This window comes from Mustelus asterias, chromosome 14, assembly GCF_964213995.1.
Source record: "Mustelus asterias chromosome 14, sMusAst1.hap1.1, whole genome shotgun sequence".
Classification (NCBI taxonomy): Eukaryota; Metazoa; Chordata; class Chondrichthyes; order Carcharhiniformes; family Triakidae; genus Mustelus; species Mustelus asterias.
In genome coordinates, this window is record NC_135814.1 from 39244641 (window position 1) to 39264914 (window position 20274).

Consider the following 20274-nt stretch of genomic DNA (forward strand, 5'->3'; position numbering starts at 1 on the left):
TTAAGAAAAACTAAATGGAAGAAACTAAGGTTGTTAAAGGATGATTAACTCATTGTTTTTAAGTATAACTAGAAGATTATACCTGAGAGACGGGATGGGGAATGATAATAAAAGTCTCACCACTCCCTTTGACCAAAAATGTAAGGCAGAAGCTAAACAGAAGAAATCCCATCTAACTGGATTCTGTTCCTAATGCCCCACCCCGGTCCCTCCATCCCCCACAGGCAACATGTTTGTGTTTCATCCTCTCGAGCAGGAATAGTACAAATTAACAAGTCATATAAATTCCATGCACTCATCATTCAGGGTTGTGCAATGTAAGTACGTTTGAAAAAATTAACCATGTGAGTGCCTTAGAAACCTTTGAAAAACCACTTGTGTCAAGCGATTAAATTTCAAGGAAGTGGCGAAACAACCAATGTTGATGAAAGCTGCACACAAAGATCCAATGACCTGTGTAACCTGTTCCAAAATTGGTTTAAACGTACCACCAAGCCAAGGGGATCTTCAAGCATCCAGCATCAGTAATGTCACCAAACAGGGTAAGAAGCCAATCACACTGAGGTATTCACAGACAACACACCAGGATTAAAAAACATTGAATTCTTTCAATTTTAATTTTAAGTTTATAGATAGCAAAATTAAAGATCAGGGCATACATATGGTATTAAGATTGAGGTTAAAATATCATAAATATATTTTAATAAAATTAAAGTATGTAGAATCTCTTATCATTACAGAGAGATTTGATTTTCAACAAATATTTTTAAAAATCCTTTCAAGGCTAGTTGGGCTTTTTAGCAGTAGTTATGAACTTAATACACCATTATTAAACCAGGTACACCTTATTCAACAAGTTGCAATTTTTTCAAGTATTTTTACAGCAAGACAATTAGCAAAGTGGAAGCTCACATCAGTTCGATGATTTCTAATTGATTGCAGTAGTGGCAGGAGACTTCAACATACCTTCTGGAGAAGCATAGACTCATAGTCAGAAACTTAATTAATTTCTACATTTAACTGTGCATGTGTGGACTGTCGGAGTTGCTGTTAGTTTCAGAGGGGCAATGATGACAAACATAGACAGTTTCAATATCATTACTACCACTAAATCCAGGCCAATTGTTCCTGATGGAGAGGTTCCATTAGATAATGCTTCTCCTGAGCCCTCTTCGCTTAAAGTCTGATAACCACAGTCCTCTTTCTGTTTGTGGCCTGTTTCTCTGTCTGCTCCACTCTTTTCCCTTAACTTAGCTAGGACCCATCTCTGTCTCCTGTTGCTGTCCCCTATTGGGACATCCTTTTCTACCCTACTTATCCCCCCTCTTAGTCCCCTACCTGGGACACTTGTCTCTAATCACATAATCTGGGTTTTCACATTTTTTTTTACACAGGCCCACTTCACTGGTCGTCACCTCAAACAACTTGTGCAAAACTGTACATGTGCAGCCTGCCACTGGTCTCCACATGTGCTGAAATTCCAAGGTCTGTCAAAACTTAGGTGTCTCAACCTCTGCTCTCAATTAAAAAATAAATCTGACTTAATAACTGCTACATATGGTGTACTTACTTCAGGACAATTAATCTTTTAGTTTGCTTGCGTGTTCTGGTAGAACTAGAGAGCTTTGTTGGAAATCACCGCAGGAGAGGGTGAAGCAGCAAGGCACATTAAATCTATTAGCTTTTCCATTGATACTGTGGGATCAAAGCTCTCTACTTATGGTATGTGGAAAGGTGGTGAACTCCCATCTGTGGTTGCATAAGCAAGGCCTGGAAGACCTCTATGTTCACACAGTGCCATTATAAGAAGTTAGGTGCAGATCAAATTAGGTATTCAGTAAAAACTCTATGCCAACCATGTGTCTTAACCATGAACTCAGAAAGCAGCCCTTCTATGAATAAGCATGAATGTTTGCATTTCCCAATTGCTGAACAGAATTACCATTATAGTTCAACTTGTGCCTTGGAGTGTGAGGTTTACAGTTGTGTTGCTGGGCTTTTTATATTCTATTTATTTATTAGTCATAAGTAAGGCTTACATTAACACTGCAATGAAGTTACTGTGAAATTCCCCTAGTCGCCACACTCTGGCGCCTGTTCGGGTCAATGCACCTAACCAGCACGTCTTTCAGACTTGCAATGTATTGGGTTAACCCCAATCAATTTAGACTGTCCACATCTATTTCACTCAGAGGGCAGGATTTTTCTCCCTCTCTCCGGAGATTTCACGGTGGCGGGAGACGGTATGTCTCACTAGTGGCAGGATCTTATGGTCCCGTCGTTGTCAATAGAGTGTCCTGTTGAACGCACCGCTCACCACTGGGAAACCCACGACAGGGGTGCGACCGTAAGATCGCGCTGGCATAAATGCCAGCAAGATTTTGGTGAGAATCTTTTCAATCGGTGACAGGAAATTTTCATTGTTATAGTTCAAGCTAGATTTTAACATAAATCCACGATTTCAAGAGGATGGGGTATTAATGCCCTACTCTGTTCTCACAGATATAATTATTTTATATAACATGACCTAACAGCATAAATGACCCTTGTGATGTGTGCATCATCATTAGTTTTGAGTCAATGATAGATTCAACATGTGGCTTCTCCATGGAAAGACTATCACCTGGATAGTAGCATTCCTACCCAAAAAACAAGTGTTAGGTGGTGCTAAAGAGTATGTTTTTAACTAAGAAATAATTATTGAGTGTAATTATGGTTATATTTTTCACTTAACATATCACAAGATTGCACACATAATCTCCAGAAAATATTGCACCTTTGTGTGGAAATTAAACACTGCCAATTTCAGAACAGTAAGAACAAAGATTGGTAACTTAACTTTATGTGTGCATTATGACCAGGATTCCAAAATGTTTGCATTGTTAATTTTTTAAGTCCAACTGATTCTTGAAGTTTATTAATCAACTCACAATTTAGCAAATCATTCTTTTAAGTAAAAGGATACATTGCATTGTTGAATCAAATATAAATCTTACACCACATTAAGAATGTAAAGCAAAATTTAGGACATTGGTGACCCTTTAAAAGCTATGGCAACTTTTATAACAGTGCACATATAAAACGAAAATGTCTAGAGATTGTTTTACGAGGTAGCATGATCAAGATCGAGCAACAAAGGAAGGAAATTTAAGAAAGAGGGAGACCGCAGATGTGATCAAAGAAAATATTTCAGAAGATTCTTGAAAACAGGGAGGGAGATAGGAAGACAAAATAGTTTTTGTAGGAAATACCAGAGGGTAGGGACTTAATACCTGAGAGATCGGCATTGGATGCTAGAGCACAGGGTATTAATTTTATGTCGGAGGACAGAGGCTTGAAAAATATCACTCACACAGTGTGGGATGAAACTGGAAAAGAGAAAGAAAGGGTTGTTGCCTTTGATTCCTGTCATGAGTGGAAATTGAACAGTTACATGTTGCTTCAGTTTTTATTTCCATTCTTCAACCAACATATTCATCTAATATTGGCTCTTGAGTTCTATTAAAGAAACATTTAGGAAATTGCTTGGAAATCGGGGCAGAGTATTCTGATCCGCTTCTTCATTACAAGATGCAAATGTAAGCTATCCAGCACTATTATTAACATGGAGATGTACTTCATTTTTCCCTGTAATAAACTCCTGATTCAGTCCTACACGGAGTCCCAATATGTGGCAGCATGGGCATAACCGCCACTTCCTTTGTGGTAGCAAGATGATGCAAATTTTTCAAGTTTGTTATGTTCTTTTTTTTATATATTTAGCTGCCAGATGTAGTGCTGCCATTAAAGTGATGTTCATACAGAAGATGGAGTGAAAGTCTTTTATACAGCATTTGAATCTATTACTATATCTTGAGCCAAGAGGTAGTCGGTTGCAAATGTTGGCAAGTAAGCCATGGGAATCCACAATAACTTTGCATCAATACCTGCACTGTACCGGGTCCGAGGATACTTTGCTGTCAGAGCATGCTCCATGCACCACACCACCTGGGAAAGGTCTGTACTTGACAACTTTTTCACTAATTTCTCCTGCCTGGTGTCTGCTGTGGATGGTCCAAGAGAAATGTTAGAGAGGTAGATTGTAATAAAATACAAATAAAAAGCAACTGTTAATGCTGGGAAATATGAAATAAAAGTGGAAAATGCTGTAAACACACCAGAGGTCCATCAGCATCAGGGATGAGAAAGGACACATTAACATTTCTGGAGTGGACCTTCATTACAATAAAACTCGAAAGGCCACGGAGGGAGCAGGTAGCAGGATTTTTGTGGGAGGTGGGGACAGGTGGGCGGCTGACCTTGGTGAACCAGTCGGTTTTACACTTGGCTTACAGCTGACAGCATATCACTGGCAACAGGAATGCACAAATGTTAAATCAGTTTAATTTTGCTGGTCTGCTTAGCTATTTTCAACGGCCTTTGTTTTTCCCATGTCTCTGATGGGTTAACCGAGATTATCTCCAGCAGTTTCAAGTCATTCCAGTTTCTCTAAAGACTTGTTTGGGCACACTACCAGTTTTGACTCATCTTTCCCAATCCCCTACTCCCTTCATTTTGCTCAGTTACATTAAAACATTCACTTGCGTTCCAGTTCTGATTAAAGGGGTTACAGCCAGAATGTTAATCTGTCTTTTCCCTTTGCGCAGATCTTGCTGGCCTACTGTGTATACATAATACTCCTGTTAAAAACTGCAAATTCCTGTTTTTATTGACCAACATGAGCTAAAAGACACCGGTCCAAACTTTGCAGCCTTCCCTGAACAATCCAGTGGGTGGGGCCCCCCCCTCAGGCTAATCTTTACACAAACAGAGGCTCTAATGTACAATAATTTAATTGTTTGTTGTATGAGTAAGGAAAGGCCACAATTATATATGTTGTCAGAGATTTATGACAGGATTACACAACAGTACTGCAAATGATGATAATATTTTGCACGGATCATTTAAATACAAAATCAAACTGATTGCTGCTTTTAAGTTAGCAGTAACCAAAACTTCCTTTCATAGTTACAGAAATCCATGAAGCTTTTCTTAGTAATGCACTAATTAATTCAGGATTTATGTTTGCAAAATGTGGTCATAGGCATTTCAGGTAAATGTGCAATAGCTGAGTTTTCAGGCACACATCAAAATATTGAAATTACTCTGCCCAAAGTTAAAAATGTGGCACATTTCTTACATTGTTTTAAATAATCTTCGCCATATTGTTTTTTCACGTCAGGCGGGAGGTGGTTCCAGAGCTCTTGTTTTTCATGACGTTGTGAGCCACAATCAGTCAATTTGGTTACAAAAACTCCGGGTTCAATACAAGAAACTTTTATTCCAAAGTGCTTCATATCACGCCTGAGTAAAGAGCAAATTTTGCATACAGATGAGGAGAAAAAGAATTAGTTGGTTATCTAGTAGAACTGTTCCAACATAGAAAATATATATTTCTTAGTTATTAATAAATTACGAGTGGAATAACTATTCCTCACTTGATGCTTTGAACAAAGGTGGGAAGTTGACCCTCCTTCAAAGACAGTGCAAGGAGTGAGTTATTTAATTATATGGTATCATATCTGCTGCTCTTGTTGATCCCAAGTCAGGTAGAACTATGAACCTACAAATTAGGAATAGGAGTTGGCCACTCAGCCCTTTGAGCCTGCTCCACCATTCAATAAAATCATGGCTGATCAGACTGTAACTCCAACCCTACATTCCTGTCTGCCTCCAATAATCTTTCACGTCCTTATTAATCAAGAATCGATCCAGCTCTAATTCAAAAATATTCAAAGACTCCACCACCTGTTGAGGAAGAGAGTTTCAAACTCACAGCCCTCTGAGAGAAGAAAATTTTCCTCATCTCTGTCTTAAATGAGGGATCCTTTATTTTTAAACAGTGACCCCTTGTTCTATATACCTCCACAAGGGGAAACATCTTCTCCATATCCATCCTGCCAAGGCCCCTCAGGATCCTAAAGGTTTCAGTTAAATCGAATCTTACTCTTCTAAACTCCAGGAGATACAACCTTAACCTGTCCAACCTTTCCTCATAAGGAAAACCACCCATTCCAGGTATTAGTCTGATAAATCTTCTCTGAACTGCTTCCAACATATTTACATCTTTCCTTTAACAAGGAGACCAATATTGTACACAACACTTCAGATGTGGTCTCCCCAGTGCCAGTCCTAGTGTTTTAGGGTGGCATGGTGACTCAGTGGTTAGCACTGCTGCCTCACAGTGCCAGGGACCCAGGTTCAATTCCAGCCTCGGGTCACTGTCTGTGGAGATTGCACATTCTCCCCGTCTGCATGGGTTTCCTCTGCGTGCTCTGGTTTCCTCCCACAGTCCAAAGAAGTGCGGGTTAGGTTGATTGGTCATGCTAAATTGACCCTAGTGTCAGGAGGATTAGCAGGGTAAATGAGGGTTACAGGAATAGGGCCTGTGTGGGATTGTGGTCGGTACAGACTCGATGGGCCAAATGATCTCCTTCTATCCTGTATGTTTCTGTATAACTGAAGCATAACCTCTCTACTTTTATAATCAACTCTCCTCACAATAAACTTTTTTCTTTTTTCTAATTTCTTGCTGTACCTGCAAACTAGTCTTTTGTGATTCATGCACTTGGACACTCTGATCCTTTTGAATTTCAAAGCTCTGAAATCTCTCACTATTTAGATATGATTATTTTTTAGTCTTCCTACCAAAATGGACCATTTCACATTTTCCTTCGTTTGCTAGATCTTTGTCTATTCATTCAACCTATCGATGTCTCGTTGTATCTTTCTTGTGCCCTCTTCACAATTTACTTTCTTTGTGTTGTCAGCAAATTTCACCACCATACCTTAATTCAAGTCATTTATATAGATTGTAAAAAGTTGAGGTACCAGCACTGATCCCTGTGGCACACCACTCTTTATATCCTGCTAGCCAGAAACAGATCCATTTATCCCATCTCTCAGTGGCCTGTTGGCTAGGCAACCTTCTACCTATGCCAATATGTTACTCCTGCACCATGAGCTTTTATTTTCTACAATAACCTTTGATGTGGCACCTTAGTAAATGCCTTCTGGAAATATTCAGGTGTAGACCAGCCCAACAGTACAGATTCACTTTCTCCAATGCTGGCACTGGCCAGTTGGAACAGTGTAAACCTGAACCGTGCTAGGGCTAGTGTTTTTAAATGACTAGGGAAGTGGAGAGGCTTTTAAGCTCAATATCAGGGGCAATTTGGGAAAATGTGGCATACTAAAGAGTAGAGACAAGGCAAGAGAGAAAGGTAATAATATGGAAAATGATAAATGGGAAGGGACAGAGAGTACAAATCTAAGAGTAAATCAACAGGCAAGGCTAGATGCTACAAAAATAAAAAAAGGACAAAACTAAAGACTCTGTATCTAAGTGTACATAGCATTTCAAACAAAAGTGATAGTGCAATAGAAATTAATAAGTATGATAGCCATATAGGGGGTGATTCTCCCATCCTGCTGCACTAGATTTTTAGTGCAGCGGGCTGGGAGAATCCCACGGGGGGCAATTCGCAGGGTTCGTGCGCATTAGTGTCTCCCAGTGCCAGATTTCTGGCAGCATCCGATCTACACCGGAAATTGGCAAGGAGGCGCAAAGACCATTTAAATGGACATTTCAATATAATTTGAATGAGATTAGTGGGCCCGGTACTGAAGTCTCCAGGCCCGCTAGCATCTCTCACCCCACCAGAGTGGTTCACTCCAGCGAGGATTACAGTAGCTCCCCACTTTCGGGGAACTAACGGTCTGACCCCACTGGATTGAAGGGGGGACAATTGGGGCCCCCAGAGGGTTGGGTGGTGGGGGATTCCCCCTGGACATTGGCACCCTGTCACTGCCCGCCTGGGCCCCTTGGCACAGCCTAAGGGGCAAAGTGCCAATGCCCAAGGGGCACCTTGGCACTGGCCATCAGGCATGGGGTAGTGCCAAGAGACAGGGCATATTGGGGGGTCAAGCCTAGGGGGCGATTAGTGGGGGTGGGGGGGTCCCGCTGCCACTCTGCAGTCAGGATCGGCAGGGGAAGGAGGGAGGCCAACGATCAGGGCGGGATGCAGGGCGGGTTAAGGTGGGGGGGCCAGTCAGCCCGCTGAAGGTGGTCAGCACTGCAGGGGGGGGTTGGCACTGTGGGGAGGTAACGATTGGGGGGGCTGGAGATCGCGGCGGGTTGGGAGGGGGACTGGGTACGGGAATGGTCGGGGGCCAGCAATTGGACCATGGGGGGGGGCGGAGGGCTGTTGTTGTGGGAGTCATGGGCCTGGCCAGTGGTTGAGCGGGCCAGCAATTGACCAGCCGGCAGTGCGGGGCCACTGCACGTGCGCCGATGTTGGCACTGACAGAACGGCGCATCGCAGTAGCCCGCTCAGCACGCTGAGTTCAGCCTCTCCAGCAGGGATAGGCCCCGCCCCCTGAAATGTAATGATATTCACGCTGGTAGCCTCTGCAACGCAGAGTGTGTGGGAGATTCTTTCCTGAACTCCCATTGAAAAAAAACAGCGTAAATTACTCCAGTTTTCACGCAAATTTGACATTTAGAAGGGACGATTTTTCCAAAAAAGTTCTAAGTGCTGAATTTGCGGGAAAACTGATGTAAATTACGATCGTTTTTTCAGTGGGTATCCAGACTCGAATCTCCCACACTCTGTGCAATGCAAAGGTCACAATTGGGAATCTCATTAAAAGCTCGGGAGGGCAGGACCTATTCACGCCGGAGTCTGACAGTCCCGGAACTCTGCGCACGCGCAGTGACACCGCACTGTCAGACTGCATTTTGCAGTTTGGCCAGCTTGATCGCTGGTCAGCCCAGGATTGCCACAGTGTTGCCCCTCCCGACACCCTACGGCCAGATCACGGTTCCCTCGAGCATTCCCGGGCCAGCCCCGCCCCCCCCCCCCCCCCCCCACCGTCTTGGAGCCTCCCGATCTCCAGACCACGCCGCCCCCCCCCCCCCCCCCCCCACACTCGGGAGGCAGACCACTCCGGGAGGCAGACCCCCTCCCACCCTCTTCCCCCACAGGAGGCAGATCACCCCAAAAGGCAGAACCCCCAGCCCAGCAGACCCCCCGATCGCTGGTCTCCCTCCAGCTCCACCAATCGCCCCCTAGGCCCTGCCCCCAACTGGCCCTGCCCCCTAGGCCCCGCCCCTTGGTACTGCCCCCTTGGCCTCGCCTCATGGCACTGCCCAGTGCCTGGTGGGCAGTGCCAATGTGCCCCCTGGGCATGAGCACTTTGCCCCTTGGGCAGTGCTCGGGGCACAGGTTGGCACTGCCAGGCTGCCCATCCCCAAGGGGCATCATTCCCTCACTACCTGACCCCCTGGGGGGTCCTGCTTGCCTCCCCTCACTCCAGCGGGCTCTCCCACTAAAGTGGGGAGCTACTCTAAGCCCCACCAGAGTGAAATTGCACTGGCGGGGTGGGAGATGCTATCGGGCTGGGAGACTTCAGTCCCGGGCCCGATAATTACATTTTAATAACATTAAAATAAGCTTAAAATTACTTACCTGCTGGTCCTGCTGGATTCCAGCATGGTTCTGAACGCATCGGATATCTGTCGCTGGGAGATGCGCGCCCATCGGGAATGCATGCGAGAATCTCGCAAATCAGCCTACACGCAATTCACCCGGCCCGACGCTCTATAAAATTAGTGCGTCGGTGTGGGAGAATCGCCCCCAGAATTGTTTTGGGAGAATTCCAGCCATGGCTACAGGATGACACGGATTAGGACCTGAATATTGAAAGGTGTGGGACATTTAGGATGGACAGGATCTTCAGAAAAGGTGGAGAGGTGACGCTGTCAATTAATAATGGTAATAGCACATTAGTGAGGGATGACTTAATGTCAGGGAACCAGGATGTAGAAGCAGTTTGGGTTGAGGTGAGAAGTGGTAAAGGCAAGACGTCACTTGTGGGAGGGTATTTAGGCTATCGAATTGTAACTACATTTTTAGGACAGAGTACAAAAGAAGAGATGATGGGAGCTTGTCAGGAGGGTATGGCAATAATCATGGGAGATTTAAGCTTACATATAATATACACTGGAAAAATTATACAGACAAAGGTAGTGTAGATAAGGAGTTCACAATGTTTTGGGGATAGATTCTTGGAATAGCACATTCTTGAGCCAGACAGGAGGCTACTAGTCCTAGTATTGTGCAATAAATTAGGATTAAGTGTGTAATGATGCATTTTCAAAGACTTCATTAGAAACACAATCGACCTATTAATAAGAACTGCATAGCAGTACAGCAGCCACATGGATACACCTTGTCCCCTACATGTCTCCTGCCTAAGAGATTCCACCTCCTGGATTGATTATCCATTCTAACTCCCAATTGATCGAACAGGCCATGTGACCCTTACTCTCCTGTATTTCCCTTAAAGGGACATTCACCACAAATCACCTCATCCCTCCCCCTTTAACTCCTTTATACAATGTTCAATAACCAAGTTACTCAGTCTTACATTCTAACTAAACATTATGTACCTGAGTTGGATAATTGTAAATCAAGTCTTTGATGGTTTTTTCTGTTTCTTGCAGAACAGCGTAATTAAGTCTGAGATGCTTCCACGGGATTGACATTACTTTGCTGCTTACACGTTTGAAAAGATTTCTTGATGGCAACACTAACTGCTGGAGCATCTCTCTACTCCTCAAGTGATCCACATGTTAATGAACAATATGTTCCTCCACGTCCACTTGATACAACAGTGGTCCTCCTTCTGGAGTCTTTCATTGCCCTCTTTCTGGGGTCTCCTATTCCAGTCTGAGGTATTCTTATGTCTTCTCTTTGGAGGTCTTCATTGCCTTCTCTGAGGTCTTTTGTTGCTTTCTCTTTGAGATCTTCATTGCTTATGGATGTTTTTGAGAGTTGCTGTATTTCTGGGATCTTCCAGAATTTTCCTGTCCATAGCCACGTGTTCCTTCTTGTAGTTGCCGCTTTAAGTGCATTGATACTTTAAATATATTGTCACTTTAAATGAATTACCTCTTTGAGGGTATTACCGCTTTAAGACTGTCAGCAGTTGTTGATTTTGTGTTTTTTCTGCGTTTCTGGGCTTTGGAGTGAACCTGGCTGCTCTTTCTTTTGAGCTTTCAAAACTTCTGCTCTTACTAAAGGAAAGCCTTTCAGTGATCTCAGGAACTTTGTTTTTTGCTTCTGGCTACTTGGAGAGCCCATTCTGTCTTTAGGTTTTTTTTTGGCTGAGGGAGACTTTTTTTGCCAATTTAACTTGTTAAACTGTTTTTTTCAAACAGGTTGAAAAAATTCTCTTCTTTTGCTTGAAGCCCAGCAGCGCAGCGATCGCTGCCACAGAACCTCCACAAACTCTGCTCCGACATCAGGAGATTGTCAGTTTCAGCTCCTTGATTTTTCCTGCACTTCAAGACCTCTCGTTGCAGCTCACTTGGGTTTTTTTTTTACTTGGGGCCCTGCTTTGTGTGTTCTCTTTTCTTCACAAAAAACTTTTTTTTTGAAACCTAAGTTCTAATTTTTAAAATTCAAAGCCACAGCTCTTGTTTTGCAAGGTTATTTATTCCTTTTTTTCTCTATGCATTTCTAAACTTCTGACTGTACCAGCCAATTCAGGTTTGTTCTGCATCTATCGCTCAGCCTCTCCATGCACTGAGCCCCCCCGAGACCACCCCCTAGTCTACAATGTGAGTGGAAGTACGTTTCTACATTTTGCTCATCCTTCTTGTGGATTCTGACCCAGGGGTCTTGCCATCTTCTCTCTGATGCCCACGCAACTTGGAACTGTCCAACTTTTCTGATTCCAAAAAAGCATATAATTGTGCAAAAAATTGTGCATTGTGGGTGGTAGGTGAAAAGATTGGACAGAATATAAAGAACTGTAAAGAATGACAAGAAGATTAATAAGAAGGGGCAATTAAAGCAGAACAGAAAATAGCTAAAAATATAAGGACATATATTAAGAGTTTCTATTGATATTTAAATAGTTTCTATGGGATACTTAAATAAGAAAGAGTTAACAAAGTGAGTGTTGATCCTATAGAAAGTGGATCTGGGGAATTGATAATGGAAAGAAGTGAGATGGCTGATGAATTGAACTAATAGGTTCAGGGAAAGTCATCAGCTAAAGGATGGTTATCTGGACGCTCATCATGCTGCAGTGTCTATGGAACCAAACTACAGTATTATTCAAGGAAAAGAAAAGAGGGAGAATTAAGACTACATTTTAATTTCACCTGACCATGCATTTATATCCTGGTCTGATCAGAGCCTAAACATTAATCTACATTTGTTAAAATGGCAAGGAAAGGAACTTAACACAAGTGCATTATGCATCTGCACTTTTATCGCAAACATTTTTTTCAAGTATCTTACTAATAAAAAGAGATTAGCGATTAGTGTATACAATATCTGTTTAGTTATTGTTTACAATGACCTACTGAAATCCCTAAATCTTCAAACCCTACTGTCAAATATTACAGGACACAAACATTCTCTGTCATTATCCTAGGGAGAGTCCTGAACGACATGCAAGGTCAAAGTGAAGGAGATAGTTGCTTCAACTATTCACTTTCCATTCCTTCAAGGGTATAAAATTGCAACTACAATATGCATGTAAAATTAAGGGCAATATGGGTTTTCCATCACTGTTAACATGAACAGAAGAAACATATTTATAACCCTAACTTGCACTGATATCAATTTGTTCTCCTAGGTAACCTACCCTAAATTATAGAAAATAAATTAATTCCACAGCACTGAGAGGTTTATATGTTCTCAATAAAGCATTTGAGATGGTGTTCCAACTCACCACAAATCCTAGGCATATTCATGTGCAAACTGCATGCACTGTAATTTGTTGCCCTAGAACCATGTTCTGCATAAAAATGCTTGGAGATAGTAAAATTACTGCTGTATAAATGATAATAGTTTACTTGTTGCAACAGTAAATGTTTAATCTTTGAGGGTATTAGATAGAAAGAGGCATCTTGCAGTCATGTACTGCTTTTCACATTGTCAAGATTCCCAAATCTGTTTTTGTGATATTAGTTCAGGACTAAATATTGGCCAAACATGACGAGAAATCCCTGGCTCTTCTTCAGTACTGTCATGAGTTCTTTTAAGTACATCCTAGGGCAGATAGAATCTTGGTTTATTGTCTCTTCTAAAACATGGGACCTCCAACAGGTTGCGCCCCTTCAGGAGCATACTGAAGTGTTAGCCTAAATCACATCTACAAGTCTCTGGGCTGGAACGTTGAACCCACAACCTTCAGACTCAAGAGAATAAGGTACTACTACAGAGCCAAATGTATAAAATCGCAACTGCAATATGCATGTAAAATTAAAATCTGGTTGCAGCTTTCAGTCTGAAACTGCTTTCTGTGTAAGGTCAAGAGACTGGAAGTTACACTGCAAAATAAAAAGTGCTGCATGCAGTAGTCAGGAATCGATCAATTCGACACATTCATTTTGCCGATTTTCATGGACAGCAATAGCCTAATAGTGCACATGCTCCCTACAAAGTATTATAAGTCCTCAGTGTTCTACCTGGGGCACTTTTAATACTTCATTCTGCAGCCAATGGGACGGCACGGTGGCATAGTGGTTAGCACTGCTGCTTCACAATGCCAGGGAGCCAGGTCCGATTCCCGGCTTTGGTTCACTGTCTGTGCGGAGTTTGCACGTTCTCCCTGCGTCTGCGTGGGTTTCCTCCAGGTGCTCCGGTTTCATACAAACATAGAAACATAGAAAAACTACAGCACAAAACAGGCCCTTCAGCCCCACAAGTTGTGCCGAACATATCCCTACCTTTTAGGCCTACCTATAACCCTCCATCCTATTAAGTCCCATGTACTCATCCAGGAGTCTCTTAAAAGACCCTATTGAGTTTGCCTCCACCACCACTGATGGCAGCCGATTCCACTCGCCCACCACCCTCTGTGTGAAAAACTTCCCCCTAACATTTCCCCTGTACCTACCCCCCAGCACCTTAAACCTGTGTCCTCTCGTAGCAGCCATTTCCACCCTGGGAAAAAGCCTCCGAGAGTCCACCCGATCTATGCCTCTCAATATCTTATATACCTCTATTAGGTCTCCTCTCATCCTACGTCTCTCCAAGGAGAAAAGACCGAGCTCCCTCAGCCTATCCTCATAAGGCATGCCACTCAATCCAGGCAACATCCTTGTAAATCTCCTCTGCACCCTTTCAATCTTTTCCACATCTTTCCTGTAATTAGGCGACCAGAACTGAGCACATTACTCCAAGTGGGGTCTGACGAGGGTCTTATATAGCTGCATCATTATCCCTGGACTCCTAAACTCAATCCCTCGACTGATAAAGGCCAGCACACCATACACCTTCTTAACCACCTCCTCCACCTGCAGGGCCGATTTTAGAGTCCTATGGACCCGGACCCCAAGATCTTTCTGATCCTCTGCAGTACTAAGAGTCTTTCCCTTTATATTGTACTCCTTCATCCCATTTGACCTGCCAAAATGGACCACGACGCATTTATCTGGGTTGAAGTCCATCTGCCACTTCTTCACCCAGTCTTGCATTCTATCTATGTCCCTCTGTAACTTCTGACATCCCTCCAGACTATCCACAACCCCACCAACCTTCGTGTCATCGGCATACTTACTAACACATCCCTCCACTTCCTCATCCAGGTCATTTGTGAAAATGACAAACAGCAAGGGTCCCAGAACAGATCCCTGGGGCACACCACTGGTGACCGACCTCCATTTAGAAAAAGACCCATCTATACACACTCTCTGCCTCCTTTGGGCAAGCCAGTTCTGGATCCACAGGGCAGCAGCCCCTTGGATCCCATGCCCTCTCACTTTTTCCTTGCATGGGGGACCTTATCGAACACCTTGCTAAAATCCATATAAACCACATCTACCGCTTTCCCTTCGTCAATGTGTTTAGTCACATTTTCGAAGAACTCCACCAGGCTCGTAAGGCACGATCTGCCTTTGACAAAGCCCTGCTGAGTATTCTTGAGCATACTAAACCTCCCCTAATGCTCATAAATCTTGTCTCTCAGGATCTTCTCGATCAGCTTGCCAACCACTGAGGTTAGACTCACCGGTCAGTAATTTCCTGGGCTATTCTTATTCCCCTTCTTGAAAGTAGGAACCACATCCGCAATCCTCCGGCACCTCTCCCGTCTCCATCAACAACTCAAAGATCATCGCCAGAGGCTCTGCAATCTCTTCCCTCGCCTCCCACAGTAACCTGGGGTACATCCCATCCAGACCCGGGAACTTATCTATCTTGATGCCATTCAAAGATTCCAGCACAACCTCTTTCTTAAAGTCCACATACTCAATCTTTTCAGTCCACCGCAAGCCCACAGTACATCCACCCAGGTCCTTCTCCTCTGTGAAAACCGAGGCAAAATACTCATTAAGCACCTCTGCCATTTCTACTGGTTCCGTACAGACTTTCCCGCCTTCACCTTTTATAGGCCCTATTCCTTCACGTCTCATCCTTTTACTCTTCACATATTTATAGAACGCCTTAGGGTTCTCCTTAATCCTACCTGCCAAGGCCTTCTCGTGACCCCTTCTGGCTCTCCTAATTTCCTTCTTTAGTCCCTTCCTACAAGCCGTATACTCATCTAGATCCCTATCTTCGCCAAACTCTCTGAATCTTTTCTATGCTTTCCTTTTCTTCTCGACTAGGTCCTGCACAGCTTTCATGCACCACGGTTCCTTTAACCTACCAACACCTCCCTGTCTGCTCGGAACGTTGTCCTGTAGAACTCTAGACAGACATTCCTTGAAAAACTGCCACCTCTCTTCACTACATTTCCCCGAGAATACCTCCTTCCAATTTACTGCCATATGTCTTCATATTTCCCCTTACTCCATATAAACGCTTTCCTAGCTTGCCTGATCCTCTCTTTTTCCAATGCAAGCATAAATGGAGATAGAGTTATGATCGCTATCCCCAAGATGCTCTCCCACTGAGAGATCTGACACCTGTCCAGGTTCATTGGTCAGTATCAGATCAAGTACAGCCTCTCCTCTTGTAGGCTTGTCCACATGCTGTGTCAGGAAACCCACCTGAACACACCTAACGAACTCCTCCCCATCCAATCCCCTTACTCTAGGGATATTCCAATCTATGTTTGGGAAATTAAAGTCTCCCATCACAACAACTCTGCTATTATTGCATCTCTCCAAGATCTGTTTCCCTAACTGCTCCTCCACCTCCCTGTTACTATTGGGCGGCCTATAGAAAACTCCCAGCAAAGTGATCGACCCCTTCCCACTCCGAACTTCCACCCACAGAGACTCTGTGGACAATCCCTCCACAGCATACACATTCTCTACAGCTGTGACACTATCCCTGATCAGCAGTGCCACTCCACCCCCTCTCTTGCCTCCCTCCCTCTCCTTCCTGAAACATCTGAATCCCGGTACCTGGAGTATCCAGTCCTGTCCCTGAGACATCCAAGTCTCCGTAATGGCCACCACATCACACTTCCAGGCATCGATCCACGCTCTGAGCTCATCCCCTTTATTCACTATACTCCTGGCATTAAAGTAAGCACATCTCAATCCTTTGGTCTGAGCTCTTCCCTTCTCTATCCCCTGTCCATCCTCCCTCATGCACTGTCTATAACCCTTCTCTGTTTGTGAGCTAACTTCCTCGCTCCCAGTCACCTCGTCTCAATCCCCTCCCCCCAACCTATCTAGTTTAAACTCTCCCCAGTAGCCTTAGCCAACCTTCCCGCCAGGATATTGGTCCCCCTGGGATTCAAGTGCCACCCGTTTTGTGTGTACAGGTCACACCTGCCCCTAAAAAGGTCCCAATGGTCCAGGAACCTGAATCCCTGCCCCCTGCACCAGTCCCTCAGCCACACATTCATCCTCCACCTCACTCCATTTCCTCCCACAGTCCGAAAGACATGCTGGTTAGGTGCATTGGCCATGCTAAATTCTTCTTCAGTGTATCTGAACAGGCACCAGAGTGTGGCCACTGGGGGATTTTCACAGAAACTTCATTGCAGTGTTAATGTAAGCCTACTTGGGACACTAATAAATAAATTTAACAGTGCAAAGTCAAACCAGCATGTGGTGGCAACTTGAGAAGATCTAGCCTCATTTGGCAACAGTGTGACTCCTAACTTATACAACTGTTTACACATCAATGCACACCCAAAATTTGTTGTATTGTTGTAAATAAGGCAGTATATCTGATGCTTAGTCTACAGGTGATCCCCATGCTTCAATTTGCTTCAGAGACTTGAACCATCTACAGCTGGTACCCCAAAGCACTGAAGAAGTACCACTAGCGGTGCCTTCACAAGATCCTCCCAATCTGCTAGCAGGAAATGTGGTCCAATAACCAACCTGCCCAGGACTGTGGCACTAATCACTCCAAATCAGCTCTGCTTGGCAGGACATGTTGCTTATATACCTGACACCTGACTCCCGAAGCAATTGCTGTACTCAGAGTTCATTTTGGCAGAAGACCATCAGGAGTAAGCACTGTAAGGATGTCTTTAAAGCATCCCTGAAGAGGTCAAACATACCCACTCAGCCATGAGAGATCTGGGTTTGCGACTGACCAAAATGGAGAAGGCTCCTTCAGAAGGGCATCAAGCACAGAGGCAAAGCTGAGGCTCTGGAGGGAGCACACAAACCTCCAAATAGCTAATCTATCCAATCCTTAAGCACCACCAACCCCACATCTGACAGAGACTGCAGAGTGCACATTGGACTGATCAGCCATTTCAGAACTCATCGAACCTAAGTAAGTCATCCTCGATCCTGAGGGACTCCCTAAGAAGAAGAGCCTTCATGTACTTGATGTTTATTATTTTCATGAGACACTATAGTTTAAATGCCTTAAAATGCATGATGTCCTCACCTTAAACTATCATTGAAAGCTTCCATTCCAAATTTCGATGGGAAGTACCCTCCACCAGTCAGAGCTAATCGACCAAGCACACTGCTTACGTTCACCACCCTCCCTCTGGCCTTTTTAATCAGAGGTAGCAATTTTAATGTCATTTCAATCGGTCCTAATAAATTAACTTCAATAGGCCTTCTGAAATGTTCAATTTGTAACCAGTCTGTGGGACAGAGTATTCCAGGTATTCCAGCATTGTTTATTAATCCCCATAGACCTGCAGGAACAAATGAAGACAATTATACTTATACAACAATAACATTCATTCACACAAGATCTTTAACATATGCTCCAAGTAATTTTTTTTTAATTCTTTCATGGGATATGGGCACTAATGGTAAGGCCAGCATTTATTGCCAAGCATAATGACCCCTGAACTGAATGGCTTGCTGGGCATTTCAGAGGGTAGTTAATAGTCAACCACATTACTGTGGGTCAGGAGTCAGTAGATCAGACCAAGGTAAGGACAGCTGATTCCTTTTTGAAAAGGAGATCAGTTTTTACAACAATCAACTAAAGCTGTCACGGTCACCATTACTTCAGATTTTAATTTAACTTAAATTCCACTAGCTGCCATGGTGAAATTTGAACCCATGTCCCCACAGCATTATCCCAGGCCTCTGGATTATGGGCTCAGTGGCATTCCCACTGTGCCACCATCTCCCCATAATCATTACACCTTAACCAGAAACATGAAGGAAAGTTAATATTTATAGCTTAATTTACAGTTTGCACCATGAATAGTACTTACAATGTGCATAAGTAAACATTTTCATCATTATTCTATTTAAAAGGTTATCCATATTAAGATTAAATAGCACATTAATACCAGATGACCTGACTATTAATAAGTAGATCCTATAACACTTATTGAGTGTGTGTTGGGTTACTTGCTTTGAGCTTGTGGGAGTTGTGGTGTGATTAGTCTCAATAAAGAAGGAGGGAAAATTCTCACTCTTGACCACTATCCCTGCTGCAATTCTAAGCATGCAAAAGATGATGGAATTATTGGGATTTTTACTGAAAATCCTTAGCCTAGATATTCAGCATTTCCAGAATTGTGGCAAATGCCTAATGTGGGGGACTTCAACCTGCCATGAAGGTAACTCAGTTGGAATATTCCACCATGAATAAAGTTAGGGTTGGGAATCGTCGGGTGTCCATATGACTGAACAGATTGCAGACACTCTATCCTGGATCATCCATGAACAATGTTAACTCATATGAGGTTCTGAATGGCCAATGTTACAACCACATGTCAAAAAGCAGTAGGAATGGCAGTAGGGGAGGAACATTGACCATCTGTAAAAACAGTTCCTGGCACTCAGGTAAATGGTTGCGAGGAGGCAAGAGGGGCTGGATGGGCCTCACCATTGGAGAAGAAGCAGGCTAGGCCCAAGCTTTCCTTTTTGGGTCTAGAGAAGTAAGCCTGTTCTTTCAAAGACAGAAAATGCCAGAAAAACTCAGCAGGTCTGGGGGCATCTGTGGAGAGAGAATAGAGCCAAGCTCTTTCAAGCTTGCAAGGACATTACAAAAACATTAAACCAACTAAACTGTCTGGATCTGTTTTGGCCTGGGCTCTTCTTTTTGCCTGGATGGCACTGCAGGAAAGCTACAGCAAGTTATCTTTGCAAGCATTTGGTTAAAATTGCAGTTGGGTCCCGATTACATCATCCAGTAGTCACAAAAAAAGAAGAGGATGGGAAGAGGTGTCAGGACTGGAAGCACGAGGAAGGAATTCCAGACTTTGCCTGTACTGGAAATGGCCCCATGCCCTATAAGACTGTGAGGAGAATATCAAGACATGGGAAAGAATTTAAGTGGGTTTAAAAGATTAAGGTGGGCGGAAGCATATTGCAACATTGGGATAGGGCAGCTGAGCAAAACATGGTAAGTTGCAGTGAGGTGATAACCAAGAACAGACTAGGTAGCATGGCAAGAAACAATGGATAGGGAGGCTGATATTCAGGATTGTGAAACCATAGATCAAATTCTCTCACACTCTGATTCATTTTTCAAATATACCTTGGAGTCAATTTTAACCATCACTACTGAGCAGGAAACAAGCAGCAGCAGGTTTGTAGCCTTTTCCAGATGCTCCAGGAAGTTCTTTTTCATTAACTCATTTGACAAAGTATCAGGCAGTATGTAAGGGGTGGGTGTTCAAACATATGCTACCCCTTTCCTGGCCAGCACAAACCATTCAAATCAACACCTTTCTGTCTCTCTCTTTATTCTCTCTGTCCACAAAGGCTTCCCCAAGCAGCCCTATCAAAACCATAATCAGGCCATGATTTGCAAATTTATTGAGCCCCACTGCTTACTGGTGGGTTTTCCTCTCACACATAAGAGCAAGATTTCAACC

The 20274-nt window shown here is 43.5% G+C and overlaps 1 protein-coding gene across 2 annotated transcripts in view; it reads right to left on the reverse strand.

The window, feature by feature from the left end:
* Positions 1-590: 590 nt before the first annotated feature.
* The window catches only part of LOC144503612 (dehydrogenase/reductase SDR family member 9-like), a 43299-nt gene continuing 23615 nt past the window's right edge, over positions 591-20274 (reverse strand). The window contains exons 3-5 of one of the 2 annotated variants that reach the window (XM_078228214.1): positions 17868-18126; positions 5180-5343; positions 591-4043 (exon numbers count right to left, since the gene is read on the reverse strand). In XM_078228214.1, coding sequence (XP_078084340.1) covers positions 3823-4043; positions 5180-5343; positions 17868-18126 — 644 coding nt within the window. In that variant the 3' untranslated portion in view covers positions 591-3822. Of the gene's footprint in view, positions 4044-4872; positions 5344-17867; positions 18127-20274 lie in introns of those variants that run through there. The other variant, XM_078228216.1, reaches the window with a different exon arrangement.